The following is a 21337-nucleotide window of genomic DNA, read 5'->3' on the forward strand; positions in this document are numbered from 1 at the left end:
GGTTTAAACATTGTTCAGTTGGTTCTGAGGGGCTCAAAAGGTACCATTTGTTGGTTACACTGTTGTTTATTACATTGTTGTGACTTATCAATGGCTTTGTGGGTGATAAAACCAGCTGTGACATGTTTATTGAACATTAATACAGTATAGTTGTAAAATGATTTTTTTTAAAAATCAGTGTTAATATTGAAATTACATTTGCTTGAAGTTGCATTTTAATTATTTGCTTCAATAACCAATTTTTTTGAGTTTTCTTTTTTGAGTATTAATCCAATAACAGTTTTTTAAATGTGATATCATATTTGTTATCATTTTTGATATTTTTTAAATATACTTTAAATTACTATTTCTGTTTGACTGAAAACATACACACAACAGCATATTTTTAGTCCGACATGAATTGAGACTTTAGCTCTACAATCACGTATAGGAAAATTCACAGAAAATGTGAAATGAAGGTGCGTGACACATGTCAGCAGCGTCACATTAACTTAAAAGATGGTCCGATTGCCTCAGTGGATTGGATGGCCTGCAGCCGGTCGTAAGCTGAAAAATAGGTCAAAGGTTTTGTGCCCACACTGTCTGTCACTTAATGTCTTGTGTTTCACCTCAGTGGAAGACACCCACACTCAGCTTCTGCTTTGCTTAATCTAAAAGGATTTCTCTGAAAGCAAAACGCCAGCTTGGAAAAGTTGTGCGAGAGTGCCAAAATGCCAATGAGGAGTTAGCTACAAAGAGAGACAGAAGGAAAAAGGGAAACTGTCTTATGGAGAAGAGACAATACAAAGTTAGTGTGGGTGGCCTGCCAAGACTGAGAGAGAAATATCACTCTCACACCCACTCTGGCTCACAGGATTCCCCACGGCATAAGCATGGCGGCCAAACTGTGACAATCTCTGTCCAATCAAGGCCCTGTGGCCCTTAATTACTGAGCCGTAACCTCCAACAATAATTCATGCATTTTCAAAAGCTCATGAGATAATCTGAGACTTAAAACCCCTTTGGTCTGCAGTGAGGAGCTGGAGATCTAGCAAATGAAAGATGGCTAACAGAAGGAGACCTTTGCTGATTTGGAGGCTAGCACTCTCTCGGATTGAAGTAGCTGCCGAAAATAGCTTGCACCTCAAGAGGATAGTTGTTGCATGATAATGTTTAGGAAAAAAGTTTACTTGTGAAAGCTGTATATCGGCATGTCCAAAAGTATCAGATAACCACATAGTCACAAAAAACTGTTCTAGCCTGTATATGGTTGAGGTTTGTTAAGGTGGCTTTTAATATTGATATTGCTCATTTGTAGTTCATTAGTTCACATCGGTTCTGACAGTATAATGTCTTTCTTGTTATTAAGCCGTATTTGTTTGAACAATTATATGAAGGGGAGGCACCAACTGTGGAATTTTCAACCAATACCAATGTTTTATATTAAAAAATGTTTTATTTTTCATGTTTAAGAAATTTTGTGACTTTAACTTGTTGTATTTGTGGCATCCTATAGAGTACTACATTCGGATTCAGTGAGCTCTTTAAAACAACCTATTCTTTCACAAATGTTTAGAAAAACTGACTACATCCTTGGTGCTTGGTCTGTGGCAATGAGACTGAAAACACCTGATTTAAAAGATTAAGAGATGTTTAGTATAATGCAGGTCTCTCCATTTTTGTTTTTGAAAATCTTTCACTGCATTGCAGTAAACTCTACTTTTAAATAGAGTCAGGTTTTGGCATGGCTTAGGTTTTGATTTAGTTACTCTCTGTCCTATGGCAAAATTGGTTTAACTTACTTTTTGTCATGTTTAAAAAGACTCTAGTTTACTAATGCATTAACCTAGAATTTAACCAAATTACTTACTGAAATATACTGAAAAATATGGAAGTAAGTTAAGAAGCTCTATAGCATCAAGTATTTTTTCAACCAACAGTATGGAAATTATTGTGTGAGTATCAGCAGCTCATTCCCTGCTGTGTGCTTATTAACTTGCAAAGCCTAATTGAATTCTATGCAGCTCTATCATTAGCTTATCCCTGGTAATTAGTCTATTGTAAATCTTAATTGAACACACCTGCTTTTAATAATGGCTAATGCACATACAGGAGATTTACATAGAAACAGCTTTAAGACTTCATGCATGTGAGCAGACAGCCGAAGTTAGGATTGGCACGTTGTATCTCCTTAGACCCCACCTCCTCACAGCAATTAACAATCACAAAAACCTCTGGAACAACCTGAGCCAGGATTAATAAACTCCTATCACGAGTTATTACATTGAGCCCATAAGGGGATTATCCCTGTCCTGTGAATGGATGTCTCTATTTCCTGCTTCTTTGGGTCTTCTAAATTGAACCAGGCAATAAATACTGAATTCAGAGTTGGACACTCAGTCAAGAAGGTAAGGAATACAAAAAATTGATCAAATTGGAAGAACTGTTTAAAGCAACTATGAAAAATAGCATGAGGCATATTTTTAAAATTTGTAGAATAGAAATGCAGGCCCAAAACATAATGCTCACGAAAATCACACAGAGGGAACTCTACTACTCCTTCAGAAGATATAAGAAAGACTCTTCATTTTTAACAGATGAGATTTCCCAGAGGAGAAGACCTTGCACTCCAGATATTAGAATTGATTTGGTCCTCTGCAGCGATCCAGATATTTACTTTCTAGCTAATTGCAAGAGGCAACACCATTCAGTACATAAAAAATAAGACTCACTGAGGAGCAATGCATTTTCTTCTGTCTTTTGGACTGATGCCACACCCTTCGTTTAAAAGGTTTAGCTCATTCCAAGTAGCGTGAACATAATTGTCTTATCTAAAAGCTGCCATCCAGAGTGGGGATGACAGAGAAGACAAGTGTTGAAAAGATAAGTTTTCCTGACTATTGGCACACATCAGTAGTATCTTCATCAAGTTACTTTATAAATTAGTTTCAAGATGGATTTTTTTTTTTTGCTATAATTGTGCATATTAATTGTCTAGAACAGGCACTGAATATGCAACTTTATCATCAGCCTTCTTTAAACAAGTGTTAGAGACAAACTCACAAGTAGATAATTCTTTAAGCTGGATCCACTCATGGAAACCGCTCATGCCTTTAAATGAATACAGTTTTCTTAATTGCATGATGTGGCTGATAGAGCTACAGATTTTTTGCCTGATTGAGTCGTTTAAATCTACTTGTAAAATCTTTTTTCTGTCTCAAACATGATTGCTTGACTACATGGATACTAATACTGGACTCAACCTTGTCCTTGACATGGTGACCAAACCAAATGAATGACTGCAGATCATTACATATATCACTTACCACGATTTGAATTATTTCATGAATTCTTTTAACCAATTAATACTTATAAAACCACACACATGCATCTGTCTATGTCTTTCAGATCAGGAGCGAATCGGAAAGGACTCGCAATATGAGCAGGAAGGAAAGGTACAGTTTGTTATTGATGCCGTCTATGCAATGGCTCATGCCTTGCACAACATGCACAAGGAGCTGTGCCCGGGCAAGGTTGGTCTCTGCGCTAAAATGGACCCCATAAATGGCACTCATCTGCTGAAGCATATTCGTCGTCTCAACTTTTCAGGTCAGTTATAGACACTCAAATATACACTTTTAGGGTCATTTGGTATTAGTTTTGAATTGACAACATCTTATGTCAATTAAAGTTTATTAGAATAAGTTTTATGAGTCAGTGATGGGTTACATCACGTGTTACAGGGCCCTTTTTGGCAGCTGTCATTCTTGTATTTAAGTGGCACATTCTGTTACCAAATGCAAGTTTTTATGTTAAAAGGCTAACTGATAATTCGAAAAGCCTTTTTGGAAAAACCCTTGTGGCAGAGCTGAAAGGGTTTTGAGAAGCAGGTGTTTTTTGAGAAACAAATGCTTTAGTGGTCCTCAACCGCCCGCTTATAAATGGTTAAAAAAAGAAGAAAAAAAGTGGTATGGAGAGAATGGACAGATCAATCCAGGTTTGAAGTCTTTGGATAAAAGGTCTGTGAGGCTGTGAATGCTAAAAAGAGATGATTCTTCTCTTCTTTCAATTGCAGAACAATGTTTTATATATGACTGCTATATATTTCCCACTGACTTTGTAGGAAACTCAATGCACATTTTCTACAAACTTCACATTTTTCATGTTAAATGTGAAGTTTTAAGGTTGAAAATGTGTGCTGTGAAAGATGCAAGCAATGTAGGATTACAAACATACATTGCTTATAGAAGTTCAATGGCCATCCGAGGTCTGTGTTTGAGGGTTAAAATGATAAGTACTTGACTTTCACATTATTAGAATTATTTTTTTTCGACACAACCATACAGTTTGAAGAACATTGTCTTACATTGAGATGCCATATATGGCTCCCGACCCAGCACACAACTTACTTCCCCCCCCTCTACTGTATGACCTATTTCCCAACTCTTTATGTAGCATTACATTAAACCCAGTTATCAGTCAAGTTCACATTCATGACTGGCATATTAATAATTGACTGCTTTCACACAAAGAGCAGTGATCCAGAGTTTCATTATATAGACAGCCTTTTTAAAGCAAAGCTGTGTAACACAATTATAATTCTTTCATAGAGACTTGAGTATGCAGTGTTTGCACAGATAAATTATTCATTTGAACTCATGCTCTTCAAGCTAATTTGTCATTTTAATATCTAGTTATTACATTGGCAGAATGTCAATTTAATGTTTAATTCACATTTGGGAAGTAAATTTATATTTTTAATTTCAAAATAATTTGATTGGGTGATTCTGCAGGTTTTGGTATCATTAAACCTGCTTTTGAACATACAGTCAACATTTTGGGGTTATGACATAGTCTTTAGCTGCATTGCCCAAAGTCAGTTTTAGATGCATTGTTAAATCCATGTTTACAAGCTTGAAACAACCTACTTATAAAAAAATAGCACTAGAGCACTACTAGGTTGCCACATAGACCCTAAGTGTGGCAATAAATGGGGACACTTTTTTTTTTTATTGGCCTAAAAAGCTTTTACTTAAGTGGTGTCAGTAATCACTACTGACTTCTGTGCTGAGTTATCTGGGCCAAAATGTTGCTTGTTAGAGTAAAGCAGTGTAAACTCCTGAAATCTGCTACCACTATTACAATGCCATAGTTGATGAATTGAAATCATAACTGAGCACAATTGCGCCACTGATGGACATAAAGCTAGTTCCTTGTAATACTTCAGCAGGAGTCAGTGGTTTTTAGGCAACAAGCACCATGCCTGCGGCATTATTACCAAAGCAGGACTGTGTACAGTATTCAGTAAAATGTAATTTTTACTTTCACAAATATAGTACTGTGCAAAAGTTTCAAGTCACCCCCCTTTTCTTTTTTAAAATTGTTTTACTTTCATGGAAATAGATTTTCTTCTAATTCGTTAAAGTAGTTTTGAGCAATAGTTCTCCAGGTGTTCTTGAGGTCTATCAAAGTGTGAGGTTTTTTTTTTTGGTTTTTTTTATAGCTTTTTTTTGACATTGTCTGCTTTTTTTTAGTCATAATCAGAAATGGTCTTAGTGGAAGAGTGGCTATCAAGAAGGCTTTCTTAAGGAGGAGAAACAGGGAGAAAAGGCTGACGCATGTCAAGTCACGCAAGAACTGGACTGGAAATCAATGTCTAAAAGTCTTATGGAGGGATGCATCCAAATGTAATATTTTTAAACTAAATCGTTATCAATATGTACGAGGTTAGGAGAGAGGTACATCACTGAGTGTCTGCAGCTATCTATAGAAGATGGTGAAGGTTCTGTCATGGTTTGGTAGTGCATTTCAGTAAATGGTGTTGGGGATCCTGTCAAAATTAATGGAATGATAAATGCAGGTCAGATTTTGATCCACCAAGCAATTTGATTGGCAGTGACCTAATTTTTAGATAAACTTTTCTATTTATTTCTACTTTTCTATTTTCTATAGCTTTTCTGGTCAGAGGGCCCGGTGGCGCCAGTGTCCGGCAGCCTCGCCTCTGTCAGTGTGCCCCAGGGTGGCTGTGGCTACAGTGTAGCTTGCCATCACCTGTGTGTGAATGTGTGTGAATGGGTAGATGACTGGATGTGTAAAGTGCTTTGGGGTCCTTAGGGACTAGTAAAGCACTATATAAATACAGGCCATTTACCATTTTTACCATTTATCTGTCTATTTCGAACATCTGGGCGATCGCGGCTCAAGAGTGTGGAGTTCGCCTTGTAATCGGAAGGTTGCCAGTTCGAGCCCCGGCTCGGACAGTCTTGGTCGTTGTGTCCTTGGGCAAGACACTTCACCTACCGCCTACTGGTGTTGGCCAGAAGGGCTGATGGCGCAATATGGCAGCCTCGCTTCTGTCAGTGTACCCCAGGGCAGCTGTGGCTACAACTGTAGCTGCCTCCACCAGTGTGTGAATGGGTGGATGACTGGGTGTGTAAAGCGCTTTGGGGTCCCTAGGGGGGACAGGTAAAAGCGCTATACAAATACAGACCATTTACCATTTACCATGCAAATATAAATAAAATTACAAGCAAAGTTTTCATGAATATCACCATCTACACAACGTTTATGCTTGAAACCTTTTTCAGCATAATAATGATTCAAAACACGCTGCCAATGCAATACTTTGATAGATAACACATACAATGGACGTTATCACTCGTGGATTAGTCTCCCTAGAGCCCAGATCTCAGAATTGTTGAAGCAGTGTGGGTTCATGTTGAAAGAGAACAAAAGGCAGGCAATTCCTGAGGACAACTTCAAGGCAGCTTGCCTAAGATCATTAGAATTGTAGACACTCTGTCTTTGTCTTAAATACAGTATATCTTGATATCTGGAGTACAAGGTCTTCTCCTCTGGGAAATACAGTAAGAAATGAGGAGTGATTCAAGAGTTTTGCACAAGAGCAACCTTTTTAAAATCTTATTACATAATTCCTCAACACAATTTTTAGCATCAGTTCAGCTCTTTTCACCCTATTTATGATATATTGATGTAAAGTACTGATTACAATCTCCTGGCTTAGTAGTAAATCAGGTGCCCTTAGCACTGCTCCACACCAGCTGAGCTGCTCAGGATCCAATAATGTTAGATAAAAACAACTCGCAACATGCAGTATGTTGTTGAAAGTGGTTCTCGTGATCTGATGTAAAACAGCTTCTGTAGTTTTCTTTTCATCCCAGACAAACAGGTTCTGATAGTTTCTGTCTAGACAAATCATGTTTATGTCATTGTCTAGACAGTGATGTGTCCAATTTCATATGCTGTATATAGACCAGTAAGCCTGGAGGTTCAAAGGCAACCACTCTTGAATTTAATGCAACTTCTGTTTCTCCCTTTTAGAGCTGATGTTTGGATGCTCCTACAAGAAATGACATTTTCGACCATGGGAAACAAGACAATGAATTAAAATTGACATATTGAATATATAAGAACTGTATGATGGAATAGCATGTTAGTAATGTGTGTGCATTATAAGTGCATCCACAATCATTTCAAACATTTATTTAATTGGGCTGTTTGTAAAGTAATGATTGAGAGATGCTCTCTGTAAAAATTGGTTTCAACAGGGTTTTAGCCTGTGAGCAGGGACAGAAAACTCCTGTGCAGTAAGCACTTTTGAGCTGAATTTTGTTCTTAGCAGGGAGACTATATTCACACCATCAGACCAGAGGGGTTGCCTTGAGGTTACGCTACACTTCATCTAATTGCATCAGCTCACAGTAGTATATTGAACTTGTCCAGATACATAAAACAGCCCAACAGCTGAGACTGTACTTACTGGCCAGTGTACAAAAACTTCAAAGATAATTTTTATCTCTGTGTTGGGATATTAGCATGTTACTCAGCAGTAAATACACTGAGCAGTTGTCCTGCTTCTTCCTACAAATTGACAGAAATGTATGTGAAAGTAGGTCATTCTTTGTTGTGATGAATCATTCTTGAGGCCGAGCCAGCAAGAATCTATTGTTACACATTTCTGTTTATTGTAAGCAGTTTCAGCAGATATCTTCTAAAAATAATTCTAATTTCTTCCTCTGCAGACCTGCATAGTTAAGTCCATACACAGCTCAAATGCACTCTGTCTTACATTACAGATGTTGAAACTGGTAAAGGTCAACAAGTTCCTTTAAATACAAAGATGTACTAAACCTGCTCCTCATGTGCCAGGAAAATACATAAATGCATCAATATCTGAGCAGACTGTCATGGGCTCAACAAGGGACACAGTAGCTGATGACAGATAACCTTTTAGAAAATATTAAAAGAAAAGTCAAAAAACATTTATTTCTATTGGTCTGTGGCATCTGTGCTTTCTCGAAAAAGCTTTTATTCTTTTGTATTTTCCCACACAGATGTATCTGGGGATGTAACTGTGTCTCCTCTTTTGTAAATCACCAACTTCACAAGTGCTGATTATTGGTTCATTCAGTAGCAGCTGGAGCTGCAGCCCACAAAGCGAAAGAATCAAACACCTTCAATCTATCTTTATCCACTGTTTGACACTTTAGAGCTTTCCTTTTCTTGCTCCTTTTCAGCAATGCATGTATCTAATGGTTGTTGAGGCTTCAGTGGGCCACAGTTGAATGGAGCTTCCTGTCAGTGTTTCATGGCTCTTGCAATCACATCAGGGGGAGGTGTTTTTGTTCTACCTCTGACTGAAAAGCAGTGGCCTTTCCACTGTCTTTCTCACCAGGGACAGCAGTTATGAGTGTGGAATAAAGGCACGCTCTCAGGTTTTTCCATTTTTCCACACTTCTCTTTCTTCTCAAGGATGTGCAAGATCTTCATTGTTGCATAGCACAAAAGCTAATTCTATACTGACATATTTTTTTTGCATGTGCAGTATGTCTGGGGGGTTTTTGTATTCGGCATCATACTCAATCATGTTATTGACAAAAGATCCCCCCATATCTTATAGGAACAGACATTATCTTAAAAAAAAGATCTATTTATCATTCTCTACTTTCAACTTCTGTCCCCTCAGATGAGCAGTACATCCTGTTGTTTACAGAGTCTGTGTCTAATACAGAAGCTATAACAGTAAAGAAAATGTTGAAATACCAGCTGGGGTTGTTATTTATCTTTATTTGAAACAACTTTAATTCTACCAGAAATAGGCCTTCTTTAATGCTAGTGCTTGTAACCGTTTGATGAACCGCTCTCATTTTAAAATCGTATTCAGGGTGACTGTAGGAGGTGTGACCTCGTGGCTATGGTGTGTTGCAGGTAATGTGGAAACACAGAGAGAATGACTGACCACCACTCAGTGTAGTGTGGACAGCGTCAAAGAGCTCGTAGTCAGAGCTAACCAGGCATGAGGAGCTACTGTCAGACTGTGTTTCTCCTCTGGAAAGATGGAGAGTGCGGTGGAGCTTTGTCAGCCAATGGAAACACATTTTAAAGTCCTTTGAGAGTGTTCCTGTGCACGCACCTTAGTTGTACTATAGCTGAACTGCTTTTCAGACGAGAGTGGCTTTTCTGTGTTCTTGTTTGTAAGGCAGTGTCAGTACATGGCCACATAACACAATTTTGTCTCTTCATCAGCCCTAAATAATTTGTTACGCATTGGAAGTGCAGTGTTTACTTGTGTTTTTCTGGCTAGAACTGCTGAGTCAGCAGAATACGATAAACTGAACAAACCAGTTTTAGAGCAGCGGGGTGTGGCAGTGGAAAGCTGGCAGATGTTGCTCGGAAACACAGACAGAGGGAGAGACTATGCTCGTGAAGAGAATCTCTGAAGTTGCTTTACACTGATGACTTTTCATTGGGAAAGTTTTGAAGTAGGATTCAAAAACACTTCTCATCATTCCATATGAAAGCACTGTTTTCATTCACTTACTATTCTAGTGAGTGTTTTTGGGTCTTTTTTGCATCTTTCTGAGCCTAGATTAAATGAGTCAATACAACAATAGCAACACTTGCAGCACACTGAAAGCTCAAAAGGTATATTCATGCTTTTACATGCTTTTAAAACAGCTGCACGTCAGGTTGTATTGACAATATTTTATGGTGCTCCCAAATAAGGCAGAGACAGACTAAATGAAAGCTGTGTTTCTGTTTTATAAAGAGAAAATGTTTAGTGTGATATAGCTGCTGTTGCACTGAGGAAAATAGTGCTGTGAGATTCCACATTATGCTAAATTTACCATGCTAGCTCTAACATTACTGTTTTTTCACTCCTCTGATGCTTTTTGCATGTCCTTCATTTGTTTGTGTTGGGTAATATTTAAATACTGGCTTTTATGTGACAATTTGCAGTGTTTTAAAATATCTACACTCTCTTAGCAGATCCAAAACCCAGATGTGTTGTGGTCATTTGAATATATACATTTTCACATATTATAGGGTTTTTAAAAGCAACCACTTGCATGCTTTCAGAACATTTTAGGGCCAGTTTAAGAGTACTTGCAGATAGTGAACGTGTATATGCTATGACTGAGCAATCATGTACAGGTCATGCCTGTGACTGAATGGCTTAAAGAGTGAAAGTGGATCCATGCCAAATTCGACATTGTGTCTGGGTACAGGTCATTAAGAGTTAATGACCAGCTGTCATGTTGTTGTCATTCACTGAGGTGTTCTGGTTGTGCATCGATGCAGAACAAGCACATGCTGGATTAATGATCATATCATGGCAATTATTAAAGAGTTTATGTATACATTTACTCGGGATTGTCACAACAGTGCAAGACAGAAAGAGGTCAAAATCATTAAATATTACATATAATTACTAGCACCTCATTAACCCCAAACGAGCAGCCTGAGGTACACACTTGCGCTACCCCCAGGCTACAGTTCACAGCACAATGGAGCCATGGAACAGTCCTCTGTGCAAATAAATCTTTCCTGGACTTGAGAGTTGACTATTTAGACAAGCAGTTTAGGGGATGAGAAATCTAATTTCTTAGCTGCAACTGAAAACTGACCATAGTGCCGCAAAATAAACTACCTTCCTGCACACTTAAGATTGTATTTCCCCATTTTTCTTTAATTTTGTTTCATTATAGAAAAATAAGTGGCCAATATTTTGTTAAATTTTGTTGATATCCTGTTCTAGTCCCAAAGTATTTGGCCCCCCATACTGCATTATTCTAGAAAAGCTATGTCTAGTTAGCATTTAGAAAGCTAGCGTTATATCATGTAATAGCAAGGTCATTTATAGTCATTTGAAAAGAAAAGTACACCACATGATTAAATAACTTGTGGAACCAACTTCATCAGCAATAAGTAATCTCTGTAAAATTACTGTACAACATCTTTACAATATCTGTAGAACATTGCTTAAGTTGATTTTGGTTTGCAGGCACTTGTTTATACAAATATTTCTCAAGGGCCCACCACAGCGTTTCAGTCAGGTTGAATTGGGAGCTTTTGACTGGGTCAACACCTTGATTCTTTTCTTTTTCACCCATCCTGTTGTAGATTTGCTTGTGTGCTTGTAGTCATTGCACTTTTGTTTGGCCCATTTTTCAATAAGCTTTAGCTGTCAGAAAAATGACCTCGCATTTGACTCTGGAATATTTTCACATATAGATGAGTTCAGTCGACCTAGTGACTGCAAGGTGCACAGGTCCTGTGGCTCAAAAACAACCCTGTATTATCACCACCGTGCTTGACAGCTAGCATGAAGTGTTTGTTCTGATATGTGTTTGGTTTTCAGCAAGTGCGTGCTGTACATTAAGGCCAACCATCTCTACTATGGACCCACCTGTCTATAGGACATCGCTTCACAAGTCTTATGGGTTGATTAGGTTCAGCTTTACATATTTAAGCTGTGCTGCTATGTTCTTTATAGAGAAAAGACTTTTCCCCTTTTTCTCCTTCTTATTAAGAAATACTTGCTCAGTCTTTTTTTAATTGTACTGTTATGAAGCTTTTATAGAGTTGGTCACACTTGCTGACGATCAGTTAATCAACTGCTTTGATTAGCACCCAGCTGCTTCTTACTCTTAGTTTTTCGCTGGGCTTCATATTCCTCACATTTGACTCCTCGCATTAGTTTCTTGAATTCTCCAGATTTCCAATATTAAAAGTTACATGGTGTGAAAATGCTTTAGTTGTCAAGATCCAAAAGTATTCAACTGTACAAACACCGTTCTTGCTGATGTCTCTTTTAGTGCATCTAACCACATTGCTCCATGCTATTCAAAGTCAATGTAGCACAAGGGATTTGGGGCTTAATGCACCCTGTCTCTATTAGAGAGTTACTTGTGTGTCCCACATACATACATACTAAAACCAACATCATTGTTTTTATATTTATAATGACCCAACAGAAAAATAAAGAATAGTCCATTTAAATGTTATTACAAAATAATATATAAATAAAATCACTGCAAAACTGCTTTGTTTTTGTATATGTGCATAAAAGAGAAGATTAACAGTTGCTCAGAGACTCAATAAGAGATCAGTCAGTCTATGAAAGGATTTAATTTGCAAAGCAAGCATAACCAAAAGGCCCACAAGGCTTTACATACAACTATATCAGACGCATTGCCGTATCATTCTCTTAAAGCTGCCAGTGACATTCATGGTCCGTTTTCCTCTTTCACTGAAGGTGTCCATAGGAGCGCTTGATCTCATAGTCTATATCCAAGCTTTTAAGGCTTTGGCTTGAGGTTATGTGTTCAACCATGACAGCGTAGGCAGACAACCATGACACTGGAAGGCAGATAGCTTTAATCTTTTTGAAATTCCGCTGGTCATTAGTGAAAATAAAACAAGCTTTGCATGATTAAAATCTCTGAACAAAAATGTCATAGCTTACTAATACTGGCGATGTTCTTAATATTTTTATATAAAAACTGCCTCTGTGGTTCATAAAGTCACTGTAATCCTCCCATGATCAGTAACTGCTTTGTGATGTGGGCGGCATTGTCACAAGGCTGAGTAAAACAGTAATGCCTTAATCCAACAGGGCTGACTCATCGAGATGTGGATTACAGTGCCGCTTCCCCAGAATTGAAACAAAGAGCAAGGACAAAAAAAATTCTCATCAGCAGAAAATCCATCAGCAGCAATTGGCCAGGTTTACCTTTTTCGTCTTAACTGAGATTTTAATTGTCTTTGGGAGACTTAATGTTAAACCACAAGTGGCCTAAATTAAAATAAAATAAAATAAAAAGAAGCATTTACGCCATTCTCTGGCCAAGGAAGACCATTCTATGAATACCATACTGTGATTAACATACTTATCATAAAACAGGAACACAGGAATATTATTTAGAATCATTATTGGAAAGATAAATTATAGCCCACCTTAGTTGACAGAAAAATCAGTACAAAATGCGGTCAGTACTCTATCTCTGAACTTCCTGCTCAACTCCAACTGTTTACAGCCAGTTTGCTGTAAGAAGAAGGCAGGCTCTTAAGGTTTCTTGTGTGCAGTGAGATGCACTGATAATGGATTTTTCTTAAAAAAAAAAAAAAACCCCACAGAAACAAAATAAAGTGATAAAAGAGAACCATGAAAATTCTAATTAATTGTCAGATTCCTATGTATTTTTTATTTATTCTACCATATATGGGTTTAATTGCCAAGATCGATAAGCTTAGGAAACTGGAAAATTTGATTATGTTTAAGATGAGAACTCTGATAAACACACACTGCTGTCTTCACTTTACTTGGTTCTTTCAGATTCTGTTTTGTTGTGTTTAAGAAGTTTGCATGTTGACATATCTGTCCTACCACTTTTAGCCAGTACAAACTACAATGGAAAAATAACATTTGTCTCAATTTCCATTCTCTGGTAGCTACATGTACAGGATCGTTATGTATTTACACTTAATCCCACCTACAGCCAAGTAGAAATGTAGTGGAAGCAACTGTCAACTAGCCAAAAGCTAAAAACAGAAGTCACCATTGCTTTCAGTTACTGAACTCAGTGGAAATGTGGTCAGTAATCCAAGACTGGATGGCTCATTCAGAACTTTGCTGGTCTTTGATGGATCTCCACCTCCTCCACACCCTTACTTTCCACATATTGATGAATTATTGTACACTATAAAATCACCCATGAGCACAAGAACTGAAAAATTGTAAAAAAGCACACACAGAACACAAAAAAACAGATAATGATGATAAATATTTTTGTTCTCTCACTCAGGCATAGCTGGCAACCCAGTGCTCTTCAATGAAAACGGAGATGCCCCTGGACGCTATGAGATCTACCAATACCAGATCAGAAACCGAACAGCCGAGTACAAAATTATTGGTCACTGGGCGGATCAACTCCATCTGAATGTGAGCACTGGCATTTTCTATTCTGTGTCCCCTACAACTTATGTTTGTGTCAGTGTTTGCAATGAAAATCCTCCGAAAGGTTACTTCAGCTCTGCAGCTGCATGTTAGATCTCTAACCCCTCTAAACCATTTCACAGTGCTCAGTTCTATCTTCAAAGGTGTAAATATCCAGGGGGCACTTTAAATGATTAACAGAATGGACTGTGATGAAAAGAAAGCCACGGGAGCTTACGGACAGACATATTTAATATCAGACAGCAGACGGCATCACTGACTTCCAAAAACAATACTGTGGGCAGGCAGTGTGATGAAGTAACAGTATTATAACAGTAAATTACATAAAGGACTCAAACAAATTATGTTTTCACAAAATGAAGAGGGGGCCTTGGGCAGGCAAATGAGTTCAATTGAACACATGAGGCCAGCTGAGGGGAGCTTTGTCTTCTTCACCTCTTTCAACAACATGTGCTGAAAGAAAAAAAGAAAGGTAAGGTATTTGTAGGCACCTACTGTAAAATGTGCCAGCAGTATTTAATTAGTGTTATTTGAGTTCTCAATTAAATACACATTTAAAGACAAATTTACTGCCTTTGAATGAACTGGCACAATTAAATAAAACCGATAACATTAAAGGGAGCAGACCTTGTTTCAAATGATGAATTTAATTTATGCTCCAAAGTATGCTTAGGAAACTGTAAAATCCACAAAGGGGAATAATATTTTGAAATGAGACATCTCTTTCTACTTTGATTGATTAATTTTTAACACAAAAAATTGCCAAAGCCAAAAAAAAATAAATACAGGAATTGTGCCATTAGTTCACTGCACCACAAACATTGCGTTTCTCTTTTCCTCTCAGACTTGCCCTTTGCTGAATGTATGAGGAATACTTGAATAGTTTGCCTTTTTTCAACTTCTCACCCAAATAAATACAGAGAACCAAAAACACGAATTCTCCTTGGCTTCCAGAGCTTCTGATGACCATTTTGGATCAATAAAGCACCCTTTTGTACCTAGCTCAGCTGTATGCAATTCAGTGAGCTTTGTACACTAAAAATCTTTTCTCAGATGTTTCTTCTCTCTCTCTCTCTCTCTATCTGTCCATTCATCCCTTTCCACATTCCTCTGCCTCCCTCATAGGTTCGTTCAATGCAGTGGCCCGGTGGTGTCCGTCAGATCCCTTCCTCAATCTGCAGCCAGGCCTGTCGCCCTGGTGAGCGCAAGAAGATTGTGAAGGGCATCCCTTGCTGTTGGCACTGCGAACGCTGCGATGGCTATCAATACCAGGCAGACACCTACACGTGTAAGATGTGTCACTTTGATTTGAGGCCCAATGAGAATCACACAGGCTGCGTTCCAATCCCCATTGTTAAGCTGGAGTGGAGCTCTCCGTGGGCAGTCATCCCTGTGTTTGTTGCAGTCATTGGCATCATGGCCACTTTGTTTGTGGTGGTCACATTCGTTCGCTACAATGACACTCCAATTGTGAAAGCATCAGGCCGGGAGCTAAGCTATGTCCTGCTAACTGGCATTTTTCTCTGCTATGCCACAACGTTCCTGATGATCTCTGCCCCTGATGTCGTAATCTGCTCCCTTCGTCGGATCTTCTTGGGTCTGGGGATGAGCATTAGTTATGCTGCTCTGCTTACCAAAACCAATCGTATTTACCGCATCTTCGAGCAGGGTAGTATGTCTGTGAGCGCGCCAAAGTTCATTTCTCCAGCCTCACAGCTAGTCATCACGTTCACCCTAGCCTCGGTGCAGCTGGTCGGGGTGTGCATCTGGTTTGTTGTGGATCCCTCCAAAGCTATTATTGACTATGAGGACCAGAGAACCTCTAACCCAGCGATGGCTCGTGGTGTGCTCAAGTGTGACATCTCTGACCTGTCCCTCATCTGCCTGCTTGGCTATAGTATGCTGCTCATGGTCACCTGCACAGTGTATGCCATTAAAACCAGAGGGGTGCCGGAGACCTTCAATGAGGCCAAACCAATTGGTTTTACTATGTACACCACCTGCATTATTTGGCTAGCATTCATCCCAATCTTCTTTGGCACATCACAATCAACAGAAAAGGTAAGCTTACAACTAATACTGGAGTGCAATTTGTATTTTTTGCCTGTCAGTTTCTTTTAAGAAATGCTTAGACATGCAGCTACACAAAACTATCTTTAACACCTATTAGCGTGGCTTTTGGCATTCATATTTCTTGACATTTACTTAGAAGACAAAAATAACCTCACAAATAATTGTACGCTGGTGACCATGTAAAGCAGAAGTAGTCTTATCATAACAAACCCATAGCGGGTTTACAGACTGACTTCAACCAGTATTACCTGGTTTCCCTAGTTTCCTTTAACAATTGTCTTTATCTTGGTTTATTAGAATATCGCAATTATCAAGAAAGACATGAAACAAAGATTATAGAAAAGATTTTCTCTACTGCTCTATCCAGTTATTCAACCTCTTGTGGGCGGTGGGGTGACCATTGGGTTAAGCCTTCCTGCAGTATTAAGCATTTATAATTAGATCCACCAAGTCTGCTGAATTAAAGTGCTGTTTGAATGTTAAATATGTATCTAATTATATACTTAATATAATGAAAAGGCTAAATTATGGTTCTACTCAGTTTTCCTTACTGCTGTTCTGTAATTTTTAAACATTTTGTGAAGTACCAGTAATTATAAAAACCAAGAACTTAAAAAGAGGATGCTTGTGAATACAAAATCTGCAACGTGTACACATAAAGTAATGTAAATGTTTCTGTAATAACTCTGAAGGCAACTCAGAAGCCTGTGACTCACATATATGTGACAGCTGTATGCCACAGTGCATTAGGGAACCATGAGCTGTTTACATAAACACAAGCTCACACTCTTATTCCCATGTCAAATCAATGTGCCCGACCTCTTGAACCATAGACCTGGACTGTGTTCAGCAGGAGCACTGAGGTCAAGAGGGATCCAAATGGGACATGGAAATGAAGGTTGGGCTTGGACCTCACATTCAGAGGAGAAAGTCTGGGGACAAAGCCAAAGGGGTACAACAATGACACAATAGCAATGTGTTGATGCAGTTGAAAGAGGTGTTTTGGCAGTGTAACAAAAGGGGCTTGATGGCTACAAGAGAGGGCAGTGGTGAGGCAAAAAAACAAAAAAGCCCTAAAACTGGCACGGACACTATCAGCAGTGCCAGCATGGGTCTGACAGATGCAACAAATTAATCCTTACCTTCTTCCATTTGTGATTAAACAAAACAATACATCAAAATGCTGGCCTGGAAACTGGCTGTGATAGTTAGCTTGGTGGGAAGAAAAGTGTGTATTGTGGTTCAGAGCACACCCCGCCCCCTCCCAATTTCTGTAGTTTGCGGCATTGCAGAAAATCTGCATATGACTGTAGCCAATTGTATTATATTTATGCATTATGTGATTGGCAGTACAATGACTTATTATCATATGCTGCATGTTGCATTAATACTATGAAGTCCAAGCTACAGGCTTTCTCTTACCCCAAATGTTAACTAGCATGAACAGAAAAAGTGCAGACAACAGCATTTAGATGCTGAAAACTGAGAGACCAGTTGAGTTTCACACATATTGCTTGATTAATGTTACATTTCCTAAATATAGTCAGAGGGGAAAAACAACCATCAGCTGTCGTCACTATACATTTTTCATTATCATACACGTAGCATACATAGTAAAGAAGAACTGGTCCAAGTGCAAAGCCCACATTATTTTTTAATGTGAGTGTTGCACATCTGAAGTCGCATGTCAACACCAGCCGCGGAGATCAGCGAGTTCTTTGTTTAATCATTCCATCTCCTCTCTCTGAAGATGAAAGAGAATTATACAATCACAGAGAGATTGAACAGCTTTTTTAGAGGATGAGGTAATCCATTAGCTAGCCTGGCTTTGAATAGTAAAATAGAAGTGAAAAAAAAAATCTTTGAAGGGTATGTGAAGTCCTACTTTTTGTTCCTTACCTCAGATGAATTTAATTTACAAACCCTGAAAACTTTTCTCACCCAGTCTTAATATAAAACACTTTTCTTGATCTAAATTACATGAGTCACTTATTAATTATTATTTCCTGTGGAAAACTGTACACACTATGGCTGGAGGACAGTTTTACTTTTATCATTTAGAAAACTTTTACTTTGGCCCTGAGCTATGTTAAGGTAAAGCACAAAATGAAACACAAAATGGAAGTTTAGCTTCAGGGAAATGTCCTACATTTTTTTTCTTTCCTCATTTGAGAGAGAATAATCATATTTAATATATAACCCAAAAGGGCTGTTGAGGGTTGAGTCTGAAAAACTTAATTGAAGTTACTCTCCAATATGGTTCGTAGCTTTGTCAGACCACACAGCATACTGCTACTGCAAATGTTTTTTTGGTTTCTTTTTTTTTTTTTTTACCAAGCATTTAGAAATAATGGGAACAAAGACTGGATGTAACTTAATGAATCAGAATGAGTTTTGTCCCTTGAGAGCAAGAGCCAGTATTAAGATATTGCTGTAGAAAAATACATAAAGTCTTAAGAAGGCAGAGGTCAAAGCAGATGAATTTATTGTGGTTTAACCTGTCATGGACAAAAACGTACAGAAAATTTGAGAGCAAACAAAGCAACCGCTGTATAATGCCCTCTGCTATCTTCATTTAACTGGTCACTGGAATTGCATCACATGACTAAAATGTGTCATCGTTTTCAAAAAGTCTCCGTTTTTGCTGTCCACAATGCAACGCAAAAGCACCGTTTTCAAATGTATGCGTTTTCGAGAGTGTTTCAAAACACTGCGTTTTCCTTGAGGGAAAGCACCATCTCAGTGTGGACGGAAGGTCAAAACGGAGAGAAAATGATGCGTTTTCAAACGAAAACCTATTAGGATGGCTGCTGTGTTTGCTTCGGATTACTCCTCACCACCCACCCGACCCTGTGGCTTGTCACGTGTTCCATAATGTTGTGCTGTGGACATTTATGTGCTTTTTTTGTGCAGAACAGTTTTTTTGTTTCCTGTTCTCATGCTGTCCTCCCAGGAGCCCAGCATGAGTAGAGGTCTCTTTTTTTCCTCTTGTACTTTCCCATTGTAGTGAATATTTCTGTTTTTTTTTTTTTTTTCTGTAATGTTACCGATCTCCGACCTTTATCCCCATGTGATGTCAGTGTTGTGTGTGTAAGGTCGGGGGGGTCCTATTTCACTGCAGGGCAACCTGCACGTAGCGAATAAAGCCTTGATTGATTGATTGATTAGTGTGGATGTAGCCAGAGATATACCAATACCTTGAAGACAAATGACACCCTAAATTATTTTTACGGTGCGTTCACACTGAATGCGATAGACGCGACCAGAGCATCAGGTATACATGCAAAGTAATTTATTAAGGAAATTTTTAAAGAAGAAAAGGCAGGAACGCTCTTTAGAGGTTTGTGGGTGGCTCTTAAAAGAGCCATTGTGGGGAAGTCACTGGGACTTCAAATGAGCTTATATTAGCACAGGTATCGATAAAGGACTGCCGTTTTAAACACTTTTACTAACCGCAGGCAGACGGACAGGTGTTTAGGTGGGCGATGCTTGGACTGACGCTCAACAGCAGCTCCTCAAACTGGGCGAGGGAAAGATGGTGGTACCGCTGAAAGCGTCCGTCATGCAGACGCAGCTCCTGGAGCAAGTGGTGAAACTCACCAAACTGCTCACTCTTCTGGGGGACCTGACGGACCCAGGTATAGCGAGGATGTCCTTTATGCCACTGTTCTGCTCTCCACAGTAAATAGAGAAGAGAGACTCTCTCTTCAAAGGCTAGATCGACAGCTGCCATCTGGCACTATTTCCTTCCACATTTCCGCTTCATGTGCGTGAAAATTGCATGTTTTGAAGTGCAGCCAATTCGCGTTGGTCGTGCGTCGAGGTGCGAATGTGCACGTGACCAGCTAGGGGCGTCTGGCGCTTTTTGGTCGCGTCTATCGCATTCGGTGTGAGTCCCAAACATGCTGAATACAGATATGCATGTAGTTGAAATTCTGTTGTTCAAATTTGCTGTATACTGGAGTTGGAGTAAAGGGTTTTTTTTCCCTCCAATTAAAGTTCCGTCCTTGAGAAATTTTTTTTCGATTCTGTTGCCATGTACTCTCCTAGAAAACCACTCCACAGTTTATACACAGCACACAGTCTGAATGAAGACTGCTTGAAAATCTCGGGAATATTTTTGTGCACAAAACTCAGCAAAAAGAAAAGAAAAAAGAATAATCATCTTGTTCTTGTACACTTGCAGTGTTGGTCCTCTATTCTATTTAAATTGACACCCTAAATACTCTAAAATTCCAAATGTAGGGATGGTCATGGGCTTGATTGCACTTCTAGCCATCATAAGATTGTTGACTATCTTCCAAGTCTTAGTGCACTTAGTGCAATTTGCCTCATCGGGGCAAACAAATATCCACCATTACCTCAACTCTAGATGATCTGTAACAGCACTCTACCACTGCAAAGTGGTCAGAGCCTTTACAGGTGGCTTGAGTTAAACTAAAAAGCTGAAGCGCAGAGAAACGGACAGGATATGCCCCCAATGGTGCTCTTCTGTTACCATGAAAACAGTGACATAGTTGCCATTTACATGCCACTGTTTCTGATGAAGGTGCTCAAAGCCAATAAGACCTTAAAGGAAACTTGTTATGCCTATTTCTAACTCCATATTTTTACTCTGTTAGGGTAGTTTGATGGTTCAAAATAATCTTTATCTACATGGAATGTTGGTGCACACAGTTTCTCCATTGCCTAAAGCAAGCAGCTTGAGCCTTTTTCTTACTCTCACTTACAGCCAACTTTGCTCTTATTTACTGCTCCTCATAAATAGAAGATCTGAACAGCAGCTGTGTACCTGAGATGACTGTCCTAAGGATACACGCTCTCATTGACATCATACTGCACAGAACCAGCAGCAGAAAGACTCCTCATTGGTTATGAATTTGGCCATGTATAATATGACCACTCATCATTTTAACAATATATATATATATATACAGTGGGGCAAAAAAGTATTTAGTCAGCCACCGATTGTGCAAGTTCCCCCACTTAAAATGATGACAGAGGTCAGTAATTTGCACCAGAGGT

General features: G+C 38.8%; 1 protein-coding gene across 6 annotated transcripts in view; it reads left to right on the top strand.

Annotated features, from left to right (window-relative positions):
* Window positions 1-21337, top strand: part of LOC102195475 (metabotropic glutamate receptor 4) — a 185576-nt gene that overhangs the window by 151354 nt on the left and 12885 nt on the right. For 5 of the 6 annotated variants that reach the window (XR_311648.1, XM_005729750.1, XM_005729751.2 and 2 more), the window contains exons 7-9: window positions 3388-3588; window positions 14088-14224; window positions 15365-16300. Coding sequence is in view for 5 of the 6 variants with exons in the window: in XM_005729750.1 (XP_005729807.1) it covers window positions 3388-3588; window positions 14088-14224; window positions 15365-16300 (1274 nt within the window). In the remaining variant the exon portion in view is untranslated. The remainder of the gene's footprint in view (window positions 1-3387; window positions 3589-14087; window positions 14225-15364; window positions 16301-21337) is intronic. The other variant, XM_005729754.1, reaches the window with a different exon arrangement.

This window comes from Pundamilia nyererei, unplaced genomic scaffold (assembly GCF_000239375.1).
Source record: "Pundamilia nyererei isolate P.nyererei 1_Seehausen unplaced genomic scaffold, PunNye1.0 scaffold00034, whole genome shotgun sequence".
Lineage (NCBI taxonomy): Eukaryota > Metazoa > Chordata > Actinopteri > Cichliformes > Cichlidae > Pundamilia > Pundamilia nyererei.